Source organism: Pelecanus crispus, chromosome 1 (genome assembly GCF_030463565.1).
Source record: "Pelecanus crispus isolate bPelCri1 chromosome 1, bPelCri1.pri, whole genome shotgun sequence".
NCBI classification, from domain to species: Eukaryota; Metazoa; Chordata; class Aves; order Pelecaniformes; family Pelecanidae; genus Pelecanus; species Pelecanus crispus.
In genome coordinates this window covers 78,139,055-78,159,685 of record NC_134643.1, presented here as the reverse complement: position 1 = coordinate 78,159,685, position 20,631 = coordinate 78,139,055, and the positions used below count along the sequence as shown (strand labels likewise).

The following is a 20,631-nucleotide window of genomic DNA, read 5'->3' as shown; positions in this document are numbered from 1 at the left end:
TTCGGCTGGACAGCTAGCTTTTGGATGTCAAGAGCTGGGAGAGATGAGTTCCCTGCTTCGTGACTACAGTAGCAAGCAGGAGTTTTGCTTTGGCTCCATTAAAATTCCCTCATCTCCTTCTTGTACTCAGGGCTCCTTCAAACCACTGAGGAGGTGAGAGACAGAGCCTTCTGGCACCCAAGAGAGCTCAACTCACAGGACACACCTGGTGGACAATGGTGAAGGAAACAGAAGGTTTAGATGAAGCTCACAGATTAAAAAAGGCTGCTGGTGCTACCCAACACCCTGACCTGCTGACAGGTTTGCAAAATAAGCAATGCAGAAGATGTCACTTTGCCCACCTCTGGTTTCATTCCAATGACTAGCCCCAGAAATTTAGCATTTCAAAATAATCAGATTCTCTCTCATCCAAGGAGCCAAGCCATGAAAAGCTTCTAAGGAGGAGTATGTGAGAGGCCCGGCTAGACTTCCCAGCTTGCTCACTGCTGCTGCCACTCCAGAGGAGTACTACAGAAGAAAAACCTCCCATGCCCTGCAACTGTGGTCACATGCTGAGAGACTTGCATTCCTGTTAAGGTAGGCACTTCGGTTGTAATTGAGTCCTAACTATGCCATTAAGTGTCTCAAAGTCCAATTTTCTGCTGGTGCAAGTTGGCTGACATAAATTTATGCATCCTTGTGCCAGGGTTAACCTGGCTTAATATGTTTTAGCATTACTTCTGTGTTACAAATACTGGATTCTATTTTGTCAGAATATTTAAGACTAAATTCTTCACTTGCCCAAATAAACTCTAAGATTAGAGTTTCTGTTTTGTGGTTTGCTAAGTGAGGGTAACTTCATGTGATTTAAAAAAGTATTTATTTGATACTTTGCATATAGCTGTATTTAGTTGATCATTTACACTGAAGCTGCTGTTATGATTTGATGGTTAAACTCAGTCTAAAAGTATCCCTAGTGATCTACAATTGAAGGGAAGTAACAGAAAGAGTATCTATTTAAAAAAGCAAAGCTCCGCTACACATCCTTGCTCTGTCCACCTATTACTTTTCTTTCTTTTTTAATAGACAAAAGACTGACTGTTGAATAATACAAGTCCCCTTACAATATAGGCTATGCTGCGTTTTACCCGCATTCAATCCTCATCCAGGTAATACGGTGGTAAAGTTTCCCAACACAAGATCAAGCCCAGTGGAGCCTACTGGCATCAGATCTCCAAGACTTAAGAAGCAGAAGAACGAAACTGCCTCCTACTTTTATATTAATGTCTGAACACAAAAAACTGAAGGAAACAAACACCAAACTACACTACATAAGCAGCGAGTATTTATCATTTGACCAAAATGGACTCAACAGCAAAGTCATGCCAGGTAGCCAAGGCAGGTCAGCCCTGGGCAGCGGCTGCAGGTCCTCAGCAGTGCTGTGCTTGTCTTGCAGGAGGAGAGTTAGATGGATCAACCCTAGGCTTCCTCCTGCTGCTGTTGTAAAGCCTATACAAAATACATGCAAATGTGGCATAAAAAGGTAACTTCTACTCTGCCCATGACTTGGCTCAAGAGAGAACAGGAGTATGATTGATTTCTTCTTTGTTATATGGAAGGAATTAATATTGGCAATGCTCTGTTTGCATTTGTGTCTTCAGAGAAGAACAAAGGTCTTATCTCATCTTACCTGAGACCTTACAGAAAGGAAACCTGCTGGGTTGGCTTCACCTGACCAGCACTAAAGTGGGGAGCTGACGCTGGTGCTCAGCATTTTGAAATATGTTATGTAAAAGCTATTAAATGTAGCCTGTTTTCAAACAAGTTGGCTCTTAAAACTGCAATTTTCTTCAAAGGAAATTACTTGGGTTTTCTTCACCTAAGCATCCACATGAATAGGTAAGCAGACCAAACGTTTGCTCACTGAAGAAAAAAACTCCACCTACTTCTATTAATTAATAACAATCTGAAGAGCAAAGGCCCAGCTGCATGAACTGCAACCACAGAATTCACACACTTCTGTGTACTTACAAATGCTGCCTGAGCACATCAGTGTCATGCACAACTGTTAAGCACAAGATTGCCTATTTCTCATGCATGAGTCCGGGCTCTTGCTTACTATGTTTGCTTGTCCACCTTAAGATAGTATCTTTAAAGCTGGAAAGAATATAGGAAATACTTGCAGGTGAGTAGTAGTATAAGGCCTTATGTTTTCTATAGGTTACAGCTATTAGCATTAGCTTAACGAAGGACACCCACTACAGTTGCAAGGGGTCCTTTAAACACCGCAATGAAGCACACAGACAAATACAACATTCTGGCATATCCTTTTGGCAGTAGCGATGTCCCTGACACTCTGACCTCCCTCAGCCTTCTCCCTTCAATTATCCAGAAAATGCCAAGTCCCGATTTATGAACCATTCAACACCTTTGATATTATTGTCAGAAAGTCTCATGAGACACATGAGATGCTTAGTTGTTGAAGTCTGTACTTTTGGTATGCTACATGCACGTAGGCGTAGCCTCTACGACGCTGCAAAAGCAAGTAAGAGTAAGCTCCGACTTCAGCTTCCTTTCAGTAGATCCAGTCATCTGGGGCAGAACTCACATGCGCAGATGGAGACTACACAGTACTTTTACATTTCTTTTTAAAACTTTTGACACAGGCCCAGAGTAATGCACAGTCTGCTAACCTCCACACAGGTGCCAACTTTCTGCTCTAGGAAGCTACAAGCCAGATCACTGTGATCCGGCTCTTTGGCTCCTTGTGGACACTGCATCCCATAACATGCCCGTAAGGGACCTGAGAATGGCTGGCTGTGACACGAGAGCTGCCCAAGGAGCCATAGATCCCCTTCTGCACCCCACAAGTGGGCTGCTTGTGCGGCCAGCTGGGATTTGGCTGGTGGCTGCTTGCATGGGAGGGCCAAGGGAAAGAAGGTTGGTGATGGTGGCTGGTGGCAGCACCTCCTCTCCAGCCATAGCTGGCTGTCTCTCAGGGACACCTGCTGCCTGGACCCCCCCCCCCCCCCCCCCCCCGGCCCCTTCCCCCTTGTAGCAGGGGCAGGAGGGTGTGTTTGGGGCTGGGGCTGCCGCTGGGGGAAGGCTTGGGGGAGTCTGAGAGGAGGTGAATGTAGGAAGGGGAGACAGCTGCTTGCAGAGGTGTGTGGTACGGCACGGATCCTGGTGCTGTGGGATGCAAAAAAGGTTGCTGCTGCTGGCAAATTGACCCAAAGGGAGCAGGAGGAAGATGGAGGCTGGGATGGAGAGGAAGGAGGATGCTAAGTGAATACAGTATCTATGTAGTCACAACAATAGGCACAGTGAAAGCAGCTCTCTCTAGTCTCACCTGGTCTTTAGTGAGCTATCTGGAGGTACGCCAGCATGCACTGAAGTGGAGAGAAACTAAGAACACAAACAAGATGTCAGGAAAAGAAATGCCATTTACTCACCACGCTCATGTAATGGAGCATTCGGCCATCCACCTTTCCTTCATCAAACTGGGTCTTATACTGGGGGAGGCCAATATCATCCAGCCACCCTGCGGCAGAGACAGACACTCATGTTAGCATGGTAGCCAAGTTAGCTAGCACCACTTAGTGTTACTCTCACTCTTTGAGCCCCAAATTAGCCATGATTAGGAACCCCTATCAAAAATTGCTGCTTCAGCATGCAATAAAATCTTACTGGTAACCCAGTGGTAATCCAGTTTTCCATGATTGTTTTCCTCTTCAGACCCAAGTGCCTGCAGAGCAAGCTGAAGCTTCTTCCGATGCAGTGGGTGCTTTATCCCAAGCTCCTGTGAAAGGAAGGAAAGCAGCAAACCTAGAGACAATGCTGTATTTTATTTCTCCCTCTGCTGAATCACAAATGGTTTCAGAGGGTCACACATTTGCTGGTGACTTGACAGGTCTATTTTCTATTTGCTGAATATCAGCATCATTTCAGCACATGTTCAGCACTAGAGAAAGGCCCACTCACTGTAGTGGATTAATTTCAAAACGTGGTGGATTCCAAACTGTATGAAAATGTCAGCCACAATATTCTCATACCAGGTTAAAACAACCCACAATATAAAACATATTAGCATTCAGAAAAATACTTGATGGGATTAATTCCTTCCCTCCCACATGGGCAGGCAAGGTTAAAAGAATTATTTAGCTAAGAGCACATGAAGGTCCCAGGAATTACCGAAATTTATTAATACCTCCAAATGCATAACACCTTCCCCAGTTTAGTTGCAAGCGCAGCCATTCCACGATCTCATCAATCCCATATACACTTTCATCAGTGCTTGCTAGTTAATGTTACCTCTGATAACATTATTACAAACCACTATGTCCATATCACACTTTCCTTATTCAGTTGTAGTATAACTACAACTTTGAATTAGCTCACTCCCTCATTGAGAAAACAGGGTTACTACTTGGTGAGGATAGTGATTTTTAAAAGCTGAAAATTCAAATGTTAGCAAATACTGTGGATTCAAAGTATAGACTGAATCAACTTTTTTAATGTTTCCAGTTTTAGAAAACAAGATGTGAACAATTCTGTAACGATTTAAGACAAAGAAACTGATCACCCTTGTGTGTAACAAATCCTCATTCCTCTGTGTAAAATGTGAAGAAAATATAGTCAGACCAAACCAGCAGCTTTTCACACCTTTCTCACACAGGCATAAAATAACAGTACCATACACAAGTGCTAATGAATCTACAAACCCGTATCATAATGAGGCACTCTTGTGTGCATATTTTTACAGTGGCATAGCTGATTGATATGTCCATGCTTAACGAAGTTAAATCACATATTTGTAATTATTAGTTTCATTACAGACCATTACATTTCTATGAAACTTCAACTAAAAAGAAACAGGTTTGGCATCACTGCAGATGACAAAATTTTTAAAATTAATCTTTTTTTTTTTTTTTTTTTTTTACTGGATGCACCTTACGGACATGATTTATGTGCACAGAAATAGCAATTTTTTGTACGTTTAATTGAAAGCAGTGTTTACAGTATTTCTCACCTTTTCCAGATCCTGCTGAGAAGCCTGCAGAAGCGTTTGCCCAGACAGTATCCAGTGTTTGCCATTACTAATGTAAGAGCCTAGCCCTTGGTCCTGGAGCCAGTTGCAAACCTGCTCTTTCGTCCACTTTGCGAATGGCATGTCCAGCTCACTACAGAAGATTTTACAAAAAAACCCCTGATAAATCCCATGCTGCAAATCTCCTATTCTCATACATAATGATAAAACCAAAACCTAAGCCTAATTCATGAGTATTTTGTGGGAGTTGGGTCAATCTCCATGGGATAACATGCATTCACGGCTGGCTGTTAGGTGAGCCCCGAGGCAGAGGGTGTCTCTACTTCTGAACTGTCAGCACCACGAAGCACTGATCACTGCTGATCTCCTGCCACTATCACAATAAACATGGTCTATTAATACCACTGAAAGAACCACCTCTGCTGCTAGGGTGGCTAAAATTCTGAAGTAAGACCATAATGTTTTACTTTAGCCTTTAACCCTCAGAAGTGCAGCAGGAAACGTACTAGAGGAATATCTGTCATTGCCACGTGAAGGCTCACACCCCGCTTTGCAGGGCCTCAACAGCTGCACTCCTGCCCAGCTGTGAACAGGGAAAGTTCCATTCACAGCAGGACCCCACCACCCAACCAACCTCAATCCCGCAAAGACTATCTCTCAAAGGAGGAAACGGCCTGGATCCGCCTGCTTCCATTTGCCAGGAGGGGCGACATTTCATTTTGGCACTGCGCTTCTCTCTTTGGAACCTGTGCTCGACTGGAGCTGCTGGGAAGGCAAGCACCAGCACACTTAGCACCACTCGTCTTACTTGTGAGACTGCCCCAGGTCTCGAGACCAGCCCAGTCGTGGCCCTGCCGTTGCTCTTGTCCCTCCTCTTTTGAACTCCGTCTCGGACATGTCATCTGAGTTGAAGGTAGTAGACTGACTTCTCTTAAGTCTAGTTTAAAGGAAGAAAGCATATTCACATTTAGCTAATGAAAAGTCATACTTCTACTACCACAACCACTGTAAGTAAGATCTTCTGCAGGGTTTGTAGCTCTTCCTCCACCCCCCACTGACCTGCTGTTAGCTCCCTCAAATGCCAGACTGGCTCCTGCTCTTGAGACAGTAAACGATGGAGCCACAGGTCTGAGGGGGAAAAAGGGAAGATGTGTTCCCAGCAAACGCCTGTGCAAGCCCCAGCTGTGGAGAACAGTCATTTCTCATCTTTTACTTACTTTCCAAATAACTTCTTGATCCCTCTGGCCTTTTTCTTGGAATCTGGAGAAGGTGGAGTCATCTGTAGACTATCCGTTTCTTTTGGGCGAGGGGGCAAGCCAGCCAGATCCAAGTGATCTGCAGATCCCTTCTCCGTTTCAGCTATTAGAAAACAAAAGCCCCATCAAGACTCACTTGCGCAGGACTGTACAGACACCCTCCTGAACTCAGGAATGACTCTTGCTAAAATTATTGAGAGCTTCATGTTAAGAAAATGGGGCAAAGAGGAATGGGAAAATCCAGGGGAAACAACACGTGTTCCTCCTTCATGGGCCTGACTGGGAACACTCTAAGGCAATGCTCTGCACCAGTTAAGCGCCTTGCATCCACGGTGGGCAGAAAACCCCCTCGTGAATCAATCAGTGAATTAAATCCCAAGTTTACTCTTCCTTGAGGAGTGCTCCTACAGTCCTTTCACAGACAGAGCTGAGGCACATGGATGCCCAGGAACAATTCAGTGCCATGGCAGGACACTGAACCAGGAGTCCCCAAAGCACAGAAAAATAAATAATTTCCCTGCAGGCATCCTTCCTAACAACTTGCAGTATCCCATAAGTTCCCCATCCAGGAAATTCCAGCAACAAACAACTCCTCCTGCCCCAGGAGCAAGAGGGCCCTTTTCCCCTCACTTCTGCAAATTGTGGAATATTTTGTTCCTCTGCAGAGAAACACCGGGAAGTTTAGGCTCTGTCTGAACTAGATCTTCTCTTTCAAGGGATGCACAGAACATCTCTGAGAGACCCTACACATTACCACCCACTCTCAAGGCATTACATCTTCGATCTGTAGCTGTTGTTTTCTACGACAACAAACCTGAGGGCTCCTGTCCCCAAAAGGGAAACTGTCACAAGATTGTTTAGTAAAAGCTAAACTAACAAAGAGAAGAACTATTTTAAGATCATTTAAAAAGAAAACTAAAAGAATTGCAGTATCTACTAGGCTACGTAAGCAGAGATGTGCCAGCAAGTGCCAGATAGCTGAATAAAACCACCACGTGGAGTTTATGCCACTTACTTGCTGAGGAACAGTGACAGCACGAGCCTGTTCAGATGAAGCAGCCACGGCAAGGCAGCCTGCAGCAGGCTGACAGTCAGGCCTGTAACCACTTTTACTATCTTTTTACATGGCTGTGTAATCAGGTGACCATCATTTGTTTTTGAAATGGACTCTCAGACTCCCAAGAGAAAGCCAAACAAGTTACATGAATCAAGGTAGAGCATATATTGCTGGGACATGTGGTCTAAAGGCCACAGAGTTAATGCTGAGGAGACCACAATGTGTCACAAACAGCAACAAACTGCAGGCTTTGCCAGCATATCTTTCTGCTGGGCAAAGCTTAGATGATTCAGCCAGAATACATTTGAATACGTCCCATTTTCCACCCATGCTTTAGATGTTAAACCTTGTAGTGAAGCAACAAGGTCACATAAAAGATTATTTCCGGGCACTTTGTTTGACCACTATCGAATACAGGGATCCTGCCAGTGAGAGACAGCACTAACGTCGAACCAGGCTTTTGCATTTGTGGTTTTTGCTTTACTTGTGTAAGAAAAAGTACTAGCTTAGAAAAATCCACATTTAAACAGCATTCTAGAGAGAGAATACCAGGACAAGGTTGGGTGCATTAGTAGCAGAGATTTGCGGGTATTGCAACGTTTGCTCCATGTACCTCTCTCCCTTTCATGCACTGACACAACCCTGCAGAACAGCTGACGTCTAAGGGGCCACATGGGAAACTGAGAGGGCCCAGAGCCCCGTCTCTTCATCAACGAGGGGCACACCGGGTGGCTGTACAACCCCCCGACTGACAGAGCTCTGCTTCGTAAGGCAGAAGCCTGCAGGTCTTACCTGCCCTTGCCAGAACCACCCAGGGAACGCTCACATCACAAGACTGGTTTTTGCTACATGAATGCCGCCATCCCTATCTGCCCCAATTATTTCTCATTCATTTATTATATAATAAATATAACTACATCTTAGAAAAGGCATTACATATCCTTCCCCCAAGAACGCTTGGGAAATATACCTTGTTCCCAGCTTCACCACCCTTTAAGCTCTTCCAGGGGCTCCAGGACAGACGACAACACAAAGGTGCCTCCGGTATTTCAACATCACCAATTCTCATCTGCTACCTCGGTCTGTGGGTAACTTTAAGCTCAAAGTTACGGCAAAGGTCTCTGCAAATTAACCCGCAATCTCTCTCATTAGTAGCAGTTACTGAGAAATGGCGCAGCTGACTTCTAGCAGAGGGCAAATGTTACGTGAAAACTCCTTTTAGTGATGGACAAAAGTTTTGATGCGGAGCTCTGGTGTCTAGTTCTTGTTTGAAAAGTGTGTGGCCATAACCAGCTGTTAGCAGCAGTCACAACACAGAGCTGGTACAGGCAGACATGCAGGATTACTGTACCTAAAGTAGGTGCACTTGCACTTCGACTGCGATCTTCAGATATCCAAACAACGCACATAACCACACGCAGCACAACGGGAGAGAACACGCAGAGGGACAAGGTAAAACACAGTTCAAAACTTACGTCAGCAAAATACAAGACAAAAGGAGGGAGGTACATGAGACACATGCGCCACACACAATGCTGAATTCACACAGAGATTAGGATTACCAATTCACTGTTAAGCCCCCCTCACAAAAAAGAAATGTGGTAGAGCTCTATGGTGGAGAGGGTAAAACAGCACTGCAGTCACTTCGGTGCAGGGAGGTCACTTGCTCCATGATACATTGGGCAGGTGACTCACGCAGGCTCCCATGAGGTGGCAAGTATCTGGACACCAGCTTTACAAATGGAAGCACTGAAATCTGGATAACATAAATAACTTACTCAAATTCACAGGACCCTGATCTAGATGGTCCATCTTCCAATCCTTTATGACAGCCGCAAGTACTCCACTTTGTTAGACAAATTAATTTCAGGATGAAACAAGTGATTACACAAAAGCACACAAGAAATAAACTGAAGCAATAGACTGTACATCTATTCCAAGTAAGCTAGCAAGTTCCCATGCTATATGTCACAGGCAAATATGGGCAATGTGTAATAAATGTGTAGGTAAGTTATTTCTTTTGAACAAAAGTCTGATATTGTCTTTGAGTAAGTAAGAACAGGAGACTCTTCTGCTCAACAAAGCAGAAGCTATCTATCTCCCTTCAGGCTTCTGAAAAAGACAGAGCTAAATTCCTAAATCTCATGCAAGAGAAAGCCAAAAACTCTAGACAAATGGCAGTAGATCTGATGCGCAGACTCACTTGATGCTTGAACTGGAACAGTGGGAAGACTACTATAGCACAGCAGTGAATGCAAGTAGGATTTCAGTTGGCGGCAACAGCCACTTCTGCATTAAGCAGAATATTTTGTTTATTTCTTTGTCATGTGCACATCATCAAATGACAGTATCAAAACACATCCCCCCATTACAGGTCCAAAATTTAACATGAGCTTGAGTAACTTGTCAATCCTGTTCCTGTTGTCACCAATTCTTTTGCAAGGCTGCTTAAATAGACGTAAAATAAAGAGGAAGACTGAATGGTGCTGCCTCATTTCTGTACATCTGAAAATCTTATGAAAAATAAACTGAGGATGGAGCCAGGGGAAACAAAAAGCCCACAAATCCCATGTGTGAACTACTGCCAGACAGCTAGCATTTCAAAACAGCAGCAATCCACTATAAGATCCCAGGGGAGATATCACAGCAGAGGTTGAAACAGATCAAATACTTCATTATATCAGTGAGGTTTTTTTTCCTGGGGTTTTTTTTGTTGCTGTTTGGTATCTTCCAAACATTCTACTGAGAAAAGAGCCACCAAGTCACAGTGAGACTAAGGCTGGCCTTCCTGCTTCTTAAGACAGTTACAGCTGTTGTTAAGACCCTTCAAAATACACAGAATCTGCATGCAGGTGCACGATACCTACCCAGATTGGGGGCACTCGCGGTCCTCTTGTTATTTTTTATCTTGAAAAAGCCTCGTCCAAACGAAGATCTGGCTTTACGGGTACCAAAACTATCTTCGTCGCCTGTGCCACCATGAGAAGGAGACTTTGGAGGGAGGGTTGCAAAATTATTACCTTCCACAGGAGGTTTAACCTGCTCGAGTTAGGGAAATAAAGATTCAATATCAGGGAATTGCAAAAGGCCTTTTGAGAGAGACTGCAAAGTGACTGCGGAAAGATAACCTGGACAGTCCCTCTACAAGAAAACAGAATGTAAAAGCCATAAAGGAAAACATAAACAAGATCTTCATTTGAATATGTTCAGGACCCAGGATTACTATCACTACTTTCTAAGAGTAACATGTCTTCTTTAAGGTGTTTCCCAGTTTCTGCAAGGCTGGCTTACATGTATGGAAAAGGTAAAAATACAGTCCTGGAAGGCTTTGAACTCCTCCAGCTTTCCAGGGCTTCTGTCTCCCCCACTGGTAGCTGTAGGGGCAGTGGGAAGCAAAGAGAGAGACGAGACCCCCATGGCGTATCAGGTCTCTGCCAAGTGTCAGACAGCTCTTTTTGTATATCACTGCTCTGCAATTTCAGAATTAATGGATTAATTGACTATGTCCACTGCCAAAGCTGAGAGGAAACTAAGTATCAAGCAAGGAATATAAATGCCAGGACAGACATCAGACACACCAGTTAACCAATTTAAAGCAGCAGTTTTAACCTTGCCGGTTGTTTCACTGTCTCTTTAAAAGAAGGAGGCAAACCCATTCACAATCCAAATGGGATCCTTTGGCTTTTGCTGAATCGATACAGCATTCACCCTACAAGTGGTACCTGAGGTATGTCATCTCTGCTCAGGTCTTCCTCCAGGTAATAATAGTCGCATGCAAACTATGGCCATATGGTACCGCCAAAAGTTTTTAAAGTGACACTAATCAAAGGTAATTACAGAGTCAGTAAAATACTTAATGATTAGCTTTGCTAATTATCTAGTGGTAGAATACGTAGGGGAAGCGTTAGCTTAGATGGCAACCTTATGCTCAACCAGACTGAAAGCTAATCTATGTGTGAGAAGACAAGAACGTGCGAGACACTATAAGCCTGACGCTGAAGTGATGGTGACAACCATCATATACTCCTCGCTATCTTGTCTGCAGGTCTGCTACTCCCCCTCTGGAACTGCATGCTGCAATTTCACACAACTGAGCCTTTCAACACCCGCTCACTGTCTGTGTTTCTCCATGTACACGCACGAGCACGCACACACACGTTACCTCTGTTGGCTTCTGTGCGGAGTCTCTGTCCTGTTTGGGAAAGATTAAGACAGACATTTAAAAAGTCATGTTTTACAGCCAGTATTCAATACATTATGGTTACCCTGAGTTAAATTCTGACTGAAATAGCCTTCTCTGCCTATCTTTTTTCGCCCCAAATAAATCTCTTCAGAGCTGCATTTCGCACAGATTAATTCTTGCTTTCTTTGAGGTCAGTGAGCTGACATGAAAATATGGTTGCTTCGGTTTACTTTGTAAAGGATTAGCTGTGTACATAATTAGTAACATGCGGTCTCTTAAGGCACTAATGGGCACAGCTGACTGAGGGGACCCAAAGCAGGAACCAGACAGTGTAGAAGCCAAGTACATAAAATATCCACAGCCTCCACTCCTTGGCTGTCCAAACAAACCAAAAAACCCCTTAACCCATGAACTCTAGCTCTCATCATCAAGTTCTGGTTACAGTTTCAGTCCTGTCAACATCCCTCCTGAGCTGTAAGCCACAGCTCAGTGGCTTGGGTATCAGGGAACTCAGGAGCTTTTAGGAGTTCAGACTGCCAAAAAAGAGCAAAGGAATTACCGCAATTTGATGACATTGTTAGAGGCTAGCTGCTTTTGGTCACTTCAAAAGAGACCTGAACTGAAGCTATCACCAGATATATAAAGCCTCAGTATTTTCTTCCCAACCATCTAAAATATACAGTCACCCTAGACTGTATTTTATAATGCATTGATTACATGGCTTCCAAAACTATTCACCTTAACCACAGGTAGGAAGTGGTAGCGGGACTTACTTTCTTCTTGTCTTAAATCAGAAAAGCATATCAACTAAAAAAAAAAAACCTCACTATCTGAGGAAAAGCACAGCAAGAGAGCCTCAGGTAAATGCCTCATTCAAAAAAAAAAAGCACCTGAGTTTTCAAGGACAGATTTTCTCCTTTAATAAAATCTGGAAGATGTCACATGTACATTACCATTGCTAACACATGACATGAGCAGCCCTACTCTGACTCAGAATTTCTCAGAAGGCGGCAACAGAGCGTCCACGGGGTCACTGCCACAACAGAGACATCACACCTATTTCTAAGGGGACGGGAGGAAGTAAGAGACCAAACCAACCACTTCAGATGTCTCTTTTCTCAAACTGCTCAGACTGCTGGACTTCTGCAGAGAAGTAGTTCTGAAACAACAACATAAAAACCAAGCCAAGTTACTGGCATTAAACTGGCTAAGAGAAACACACTCTCAGGACTCACCTTTTAAGAAAGCATTATAATACATGATGAGATATACTAAAAACAAAGACATTTTTAATTAAGGCAATCAATGCGCTAATCAGAGCCCATGCAATTTGAAGAGATACTGTAAGAACCTCCACATGGTACTTACTGCTGCTCATGCTTCAGTGACATGATGCCTACCTTTGGCTATTTTTGGCTTCTTATTTAATGTTATGTTTTCAGAAGCACAAGCAGAAGTTACACAGGCAAAGCAAGTCATATAAACAAGAGCTATGAAAAACAGTATTTTTAGCAACAGGCTTCTGACTAATTCAATCCTTAAAGAAGCCAAGCACGTGTGTTTTCGTATTTTATCTTCAGTTTCATTTTGCATTTCAGACCAGATATCCCCCACCTTCTGGTGGGATTTACAGTCTAGAACACCTAAGTCTGGTTGAAAAGAAAGTTACCATTACAGTTTTTCCTGCGACCAGGTATAAATTAGGAGTAGCTTCACTGAATTTTGCAAAGTTACCTATCTTTATACCAACATAAGGGGAGTAGAATTTAGCTTTGGGAAGATTCTCGTGGCACTGACTACGTCACTCGAAATAAAAACAGCTGCTGAGCCTCACACTGTGTACCAGACAAACCCTGTTGACTTAGGCTCCTTACTAACAAATCGCTTTGACTCAGCTTCGAGTTCATAAACAGTCCCACTGATTTCCCTAGGGAATATGGCTATGTGGCAGAAATTAAAATTATTTTCTCATTGCAGTCAGCTGATCACCTTTCCCCCACTATCAAAAGAAAAATCATGTGTGCAGGTACTATGGAAAACTGTAAATTTCAAAGTATATTGACAGTCTACAACCCAATTGGAGATGCTTCACAACGTAAAAGAAATTAACTGCACATGTGCACAGCTGAAGCATGGAAAATAATGATCACGAAAACATAGAACATGAGCAGAAAACTACCACCACTAAATATCATCTTGGCTAGAATTAGTTTACATATTTACATGTGTATGTAAAACATGGGGCGTGCGTTGGGGGGGGGGGGGTTTCAAGTCAAGAATCACATATAAATATGTTTCCTAAACATTTTTGTTTATGATACTTACACTGGACTATCACACAGCTGAGTTTCTGGGCAGGAACCTGTTGACCTTCCTTCACTGTAAAAACAAAAAAGATATGAAAAAAGTAAGGCATTTGGGGATCCCATCCAAATACCTTGCTGATACAGAAATCCTGTCATCTCAGCCTGCTTTAATCCTGTTTTCACTTCAGCCATTATGGTACTAACACTTAGCAAATTTTCCTCTGTACAGTGGCAAGTCTCGTAAAAGATGAAGGACAAAGGTGAGCTCAAGAGCCCCAGAACAGACAACTTGCACTGTAAGTTGATGACAATACGGCACTATTCAGCTTAAATAAAAGCAGAGGTTACAGCATGTGCAGGGTTTGCAGCAGTACCCAGTAGTGGAGGTCACTGGCTCCCTGTGAGTCACCCACAGTGTGGGGCATTTTGCTGCAGGTTAGTGCTTGCTTTGTTTTTTTCCAAGATGGGACACAGATGAAATCCCTGCTGGTGATGGCTAGAGCTGCATAAGGCACAGCACAACAGAAGCCAAGCAAAGCTGGTCTTCTGGATAGGATGCCTTCCTTGACTGGAACTGGAAACATCACATATCAACTTGTGCTTGCACTGATTTTTCACATCGATATCGACAGTTTTAAGCCAACAAGATTTCCCTGCCTCTAGATTCTTAGTATTTGATACTCATTTAGATAAAAGCCAGCGATTTGGACTCAGAAGAAAAAACCCTAGCACAGCCTTTGTCTAGCTGTGAGTCCGGTGTGCTTTTCAGTACTCCCTGCAGTACCGGTCCAGATCTGCAGGGGCCGGGTTTCCTCACCCGGGCAAGGAGGGTGCAGGCTTAGAAACGCTGGAGGAAGCGGACAGCCACTTCTCACCCACTGGGTTCAAGCACGGGGGCCCCTGGGTGCCACGGCTCAGCCACAGCCCTGGGCTGCAGCCATGCATCCCCACCCCGGCTTCCCTGAGATGCTGTGCCTACACATTTTGTCCAGCTTTCAAAATCTCAGGCAGGGGTCTCATAAGAGCGAGCAAAGAAATATCTTTGCATTTCATCATGCCAAAGGGCGGCAGCAAGGATATCTCTTTCTCTGATCTTTTGAAACACTGCTTGGATTTCCTTCTGGAGCTCCACTAACAACAGCGCAAGGTTCGAGCCGGACAGTCCTTTTGTTGCAGTTTTGGCAGTGCCCTACACCAATCTTTAGCAACTGTGGAAAATGTCTGAATGCAAATCATCAGGAATGCATTTGTGCTAGCACAGCCAACACTATCTCAGCCAGACCTAGATAAGAATAATGATTCTGTGTCCTTCATTACATTCTGTTTATTACTTGCAAGGCAGCTGATATAGAGTATGAGTGCTGCTACAAGCAACAGCAACCAAACTAATGCTTACTGGAAAAGATTCAATCAATGCACTTCACAAAACGTAAGCTTAGTTTGCTATAGCTAGTCAAGTGAATGCTAGCCTTGTTTAGCTGACTTAATGACTTGACAGTACAGTAACTGGCAGGTTATTACTCTCATTAAATGTCACAAAATACTGGATTTACAATTGAAAAATACATGGAAACAATAATACCTCATTTCACTTGCAGGATCTGGCCTAGGCTGTGTTTTCACTTTCTCTGCAACAGTTTCTGAGCTTTTGGATGTGGATGAAAAAGAAGGGATTGAAATCTGTAAAATACTGGTGTGGATCTGTAAGGAATTCTAAAAAGAATGAAGAATACATGTTACACTGTTTTGAGCTGAAATTAAGCAGTCATAAATGAAAAAAGAGTAACAGATAAACTATGAAAAGAAGGATCTGAAATAAGATTTTTAAAAGCGATTTCTTTCTATTTTAATACAATGATTTACTACTTGAAAGATGGCACTGAAGATAAAACATGAATCACCGCACAGATAAGCTACAGCATAGACAAAAATCTCACAAGTCTCCCAAAGCTGCCTGCTAAATCTATCTCTACCACAGACCCCATGAAGGGTTTTCAGGTTTACTCTTGTCCTCAGCCACTCAGAGAATACCAAAAAACTGCTAAACTTTTAATTTAATTCAGCTTTCTTCACAGTGTGTTCATGCTGTTTAGTTAAGTCAAGTCCCTGACTCAGAGCTTTAAGAGAAGAGATCTATAGTTTTATTACTGGAAAACGTGATTGTAAAAATCAGAGGTTGGACCACAACCTACTTATCATTTAACTGAATGGATGTAATGATGATTACATCTTTTTAAATATGAAAGGATATATTAAGTAAGTCCCATCATGTTTACTTCAAGTTCCTGACAAATTAAATGCAGCTTCTAAAACAGCTGTTTGATATGAAAAGTAATTTCTATGTTTGATAGGAAAAGTAGTTTAGACCCATTCTCATGACAAATATAGCTATTTGCTGTCTCCTGATCCCATTTGATGATTAAGAAAAATAAATTTAACTGAACTCAAATGAAACGCCTCAGCAGCTTTCACAAGAAAACTACATTCTCCAAAAGGATATAGGACGTTACTAAAAACTGTGCAACCCAGGAAAAAAAATCTTTTCAGAAACTTTAGTTTTGGCATCTGCAATATGAATCCACTACAAGCAATGTTTTCAAGGAGTGACAGCATTAAATGAGGAAGAAGAAAAATATACCTCTTCATGAATATTCAGGTTAAACTCATCGTGGATTGGAGATGCTGTTACTGGGGTTGGGGATGGGCTTTTCTCTGGGTCAGTCAGACTTGGTGTGTCCAATAAAACCGTGGAAACAGACCCTGAATTCAAGAAGTCTTCACCATCACTTTCCTTCCCTGAAGGGAGAGAAGACGGAAACTTGTTGGCTTTACTTCTGGATACATGATGACCCTCGCTCCCACGCAAGGCACAGCCAGTGTGCTCATTTATGGGCCAAAAAGGGAAGAAGCTAGGATTAATTTTTTTTTTAGGACAGACTACAATAGGAGAAGGAGAGTCATTGCCAAATGTGGCTTCCCAATTCAACCACCACAACATAGCAAGGTTGGGGCAGGGGGAGGACATACATCGGACAGCAAAAAGCCCCGCAAATGCCCTCAGGGTATTTAGTGGGATCAGTTTCAACAAGCTGAATAAACTGGAGTAGTTATTTCCTGTCCCGTGTTCTGGAATTTCATATTAAATACTTCTTTTCCCTTATTCACTAGGGAAAGACCAGGGGGTCAAGCCTGCCTGAAACTTAAGATATGTCTATGGTATCTTCAAGTTACCCATAGGAAAAATACAGCCCACTGCACAAGAGTCTAACACCAGCTTTTAAGTGACTACATTATGTATGCAGACTGCCATAAACTGAGTGTGTCTCATTTAGTTAATGCCGTAGCCCGCACCAGCATCTGTTATCCTCTGCTCCCAACAAGTGACTTACTGCTCCTGAACTGCCTCAGTACTATCAAAAGGCTTGGATTTCCACACTTGTTATTGATACCAGAGTACTGACACTGACAAGAAAAAGTTAAACACAATCAATACTTTCTAAAAAGTGAGCAGAAACCTAGCACTCATTGCTAAAGATCTGATGCAAATACAAACCAAAGTCTGTTTACAGCAAAACCCTCTCTTGCCCATTTTTCACTGCCTGAAATCTCTGTCCATGCTCCATGAGTTGACCATAAAGCACAGTTCCCAGAGACTCTAGGTCTGTTTTAACATCCTCCTGTCTTTGAAGGCATAGCACTGCATGAAAGAGCAATACCTATTAAAAAAATGCTACTTCCCTTCTCCAACACTCAGCATGGTTTTGCCCTCATCACCACCTTTCCTCTTCCCTCACTGACAATGTGCTTTCCCAGCCTTGCAGATCGAAGACATGCAGCTGTGTCCTTAGTGCACCTCAGTGGTTCTGAGGATGAAAAAGCCCTTACATACCAAGATCCAAAGCCCACAGACAGTTTTTAGCCCAGCATGTTCTGCTGCACGCCAGCTCCCAACTAGGCTTACATCCACGATGCCAGACTAAAGGACGCTGCTTCCTGAACCCACTGCAGCACCCACCTCAGGGCTGCCGTGCTTGTGGGTGAGCAGGACAGGCAGCTGGAAACCATGGTCAAGGGCTTTCACGCAGCCCTGCAAATCAGCTGGCACCCTCAGGAGGGGATGTCAGAACCTCCTTGCTGCAATCACTGCCTCCCTGCAGGGATGGCCTCTCAAAAGCCAGGCAGAAGCAAGAGAGGCACCAGGAACCTCTCTTTTCCCCAGGTCTTAGCCCCAGTCTCGGCAGCATGTCCAGATGGGGCTCTGCCCTCCACTTTTCCTGCCTTGGCCAAAGACAGCTGACCCAAGAGCCACATGTGAATCCACCACCACAAAAACACATATTTTGCCTCCTCACTCATTTCTGTCTATTGACAATCTTCACTCTTTGAAAGGATCCCTAGGGGTTCCTACATCCCTCTCCTAGGAACTTCATTCACCCCCAACATTTGTGTGGCCAACAAAAGCCACAAGCCCTTGTCTGTCCTAAAGAAGCTCAGGCAATGAGCTCGGGACAACTTAAGGTCTGTAGAAGGCTGGGTTGGCCTTCTCTGGCCTTTAGGGGACTCAATGACAAAGGAGGTTTCCATAAGGCAGTGATACAACACTGGGGCACACAGACTTTTAAGTTGCGCATACACGATACATGTATGATTCTACACATTATCAGAATGCTAATGTGTAAAATTTGTTTGGGACAGGTCTTTCAGAGGACAGTGACCTATAAAATGCAACTTGAGTGCTGAAAGGATGATGCAGGGAAAAAACCCACCAGGCCAGGATTATTACTGTAAAGGGAGACACTCATTTGCTAACATCTAAGTGTTTTCATCTGAATACCCATAACCATTTCAGTGTAATGGTCTACATGTGTTTCTTTTGATTTTCTTTTAAGGGAAAAAGGAGAGACATAGGGTATTCAACGAATTACATCAAACTGATGATCACTTCAACATTTATCACCTTTGGGGATCAGAAGCTCCTGGATCTGGAAACCTCCACCAGTCTTGGAACATATGAAATGGACCATTATATGTTACAGTATATATTATAGCTACCACTTCAGCCACACAGTTAAGCTCATTATCTGGTGGCAGAGAAGGCTTCTTTTTGGGGTGGTGTGAAAAAAGACTGGTAGGAAAAGCCAGCCTGGCCCCCCCACTGCAGTAAGGAAGGAGAACTATTCCACAGCTGCCGCACGTGGTGGTTTGTGAAGGCTTCATTACGTGCCAAAGACGTGGTATGTCATCGCAACACAGCCCTGGCAGCACATCCACTTTGCTACATCTTTGCAGCTCTTGAGCATTGCTATTACAGCGTGCGCAGCCACTGAGGTGGTGTGGGTTTGGCTTGTAGGAATGTGCCATGCTCAGGCACTGCTCTGCTCAGCTACCAACCCTTACCCAGGAACACATGCAAAAGAGGGGAACAGCAATTTTTAGCAGTTAATGTAGCAGCCAGCCCTGAAAGGCATTTCAGGAGGCTATGGAAAGAGCCCGAGAACTTATCATATTCAAACTAATTTTACAAGGGGGAAATAAGCAACGTGACAATAATAGTTACTACTACCAGATGGTAAATGGGACAGCACCCAAATATGCAGCTGCCTGGACATATAAGGCAATTTACCAGTTCACACCAGTTGAAGAACTGGCTTTTACTCTACCTAAGAGATGCCTCCAAAGACAGTAAGTCTAAGAGTCGATATAGCACTACCACAATGCATCTAGAGTTTAAATGAGAGGTTTGTTTTTTTTTTTTGATTGTACAATACCTTTTTTACCTTGAGCCAATATCACCATGTCTTGAACCTTCTTGTACCTATTCAGAGATTGCCGAAGCTCTTCTATCTTTCGATCCTAAAATAAAGGAAAGTTGTGACTGTGCTGCTTCCTTCAGCAAATCAAAAATAAGAAATACAAATACTAGATATTCTTCAATTTAATTAGTTTTGAGACTAAAAGAAGTGGAAAGTGTGGATGGGACAGGACCCAGAACTCTGAGTGGCTTTGAAATATCAAAACTTGTATTTAGCCAAAACTATCATCTAGTTAATCACCAGAATTGTCCCAGCCTTGAAAGTGGATTTCAGCTCCCTTATTAAGTCAAAGGTAGAGTATAATAAATTTGCCATGTACAAAGAAAGCAGTAATCAAAGGCTTTAGGGCTTTGGTGTTCAAAAGAACACATCCTACAAAATACACATGCATATCAATGCACAAAATCATACATGAAAACAACTCATACTTTACAGAAACGCAGCCTGTGATATCTCATGGGACTTGTATGGAGCTCTACATTTTCAGAACACGGTGTAAATTGCAGTCGCACTGAATTGAATGACACAACAGTGTAAGGACTCTGTGTACATGCAACAGAGCTCATAAATGCTCAGTTATAGTCCCTTAAAGGCATTGCAGTGCTTCTGACAATAGTGAATCATTGATTCTTACAAATTTGATTTAATTGAATTGTGACAAGTTCATATATGAAGATTTTCTTAGAGATATGAAGATTTTCTTAACTCAATCTGATGAATGATTACTGAAATAATGACTTTGCTACCTTCTCTTCATTTGCTGCCATTAGAGATTCTACCGCCTTCTTCATTTTCTGTACTTCTATATCTAAAAACACAATACAGTTCTCTAAGTCAATTTAAATAAGACACTCTAAGGAAACAAGAAAAACAAAAAACCTAGAAGCAACTCAGTAGTATCTGAAAATGAATTTACAAATTAAAAGACAAAACATAGGCCACTTAAATTCTATTTTAGATGGAAATATATAGAAGAAAGCCCTTTTTCTT

General features: G+C 43.0%; 1 protein-coding gene across 3 annotated transcripts in view; it reads right to left on the bottom strand.

Annotated features, from left to right (window-relative positions):
* The window catches only part of PPFIBP1 (PPFIB scaffold protein 1), a 52,344-nt gene that overhangs the window by 5,217 nt on the left and 26,496 nt on the right, over positions 1 to 20,631 (bottom strand). For 2 of the 3 annotated variants that reach the window (XM_075705677.1, XM_075705690.1), the window contains 13 exons: positions 20,388 to 20,449; positions 19,606 to 19,681; positions 16,467 to 16,624; positions 15,411 to 15,529; positions 13,848 to 13,901; positions 12,621 to 12,681; positions 11,502 to 11,531; positions 10,207 to 10,378; positions 6,244 to 6,385; positions 5,835 to 5,963; positions 5,009 to 5,159; positions 3,667 to 3,778; positions 3,432 to 3,520 (listed from right to left, as the gene is read on the bottom strand). In XM_075705677.1, coding sequence (XP_075561792.1) covers positions 3,432 to 3,520; positions 3,667 to 3,778; positions 5,009 to 5,159; positions 5,835 to 5,963; positions 6,244 to 6,385; positions 10,207 to 10,378; positions 11,502 to 11,531; positions 12,621 to 12,681; positions 13,848 to 13,901; positions 15,411 to 15,529; positions 16,467 to 16,624; positions 19,606 to 19,681; positions 20,388 to 20,449 — 1,355 coding nt within the window. Of the gene's footprint in view, positions 1 to 3,431; positions 3,521 to 3,666; positions 3,779 to 5,008; positions 5,160 to 5,834; positions 5,964 to 6,243; positions 6,386 to 8,690; positions 8,724 to 10,206; positions 10,379 to 11,501; positions 11,532 to 12,620; positions 12,682 to 13,847; positions 13,902 to 15,410; positions 15,530 to 16,466; positions 16,625 to 19,596; positions 19,682 to 20,387; positions 20,450 to 20,631 lie in introns of all 3 variants that reach the window. The other variant, XM_075705684.1, reaches the window with a different exon arrangement.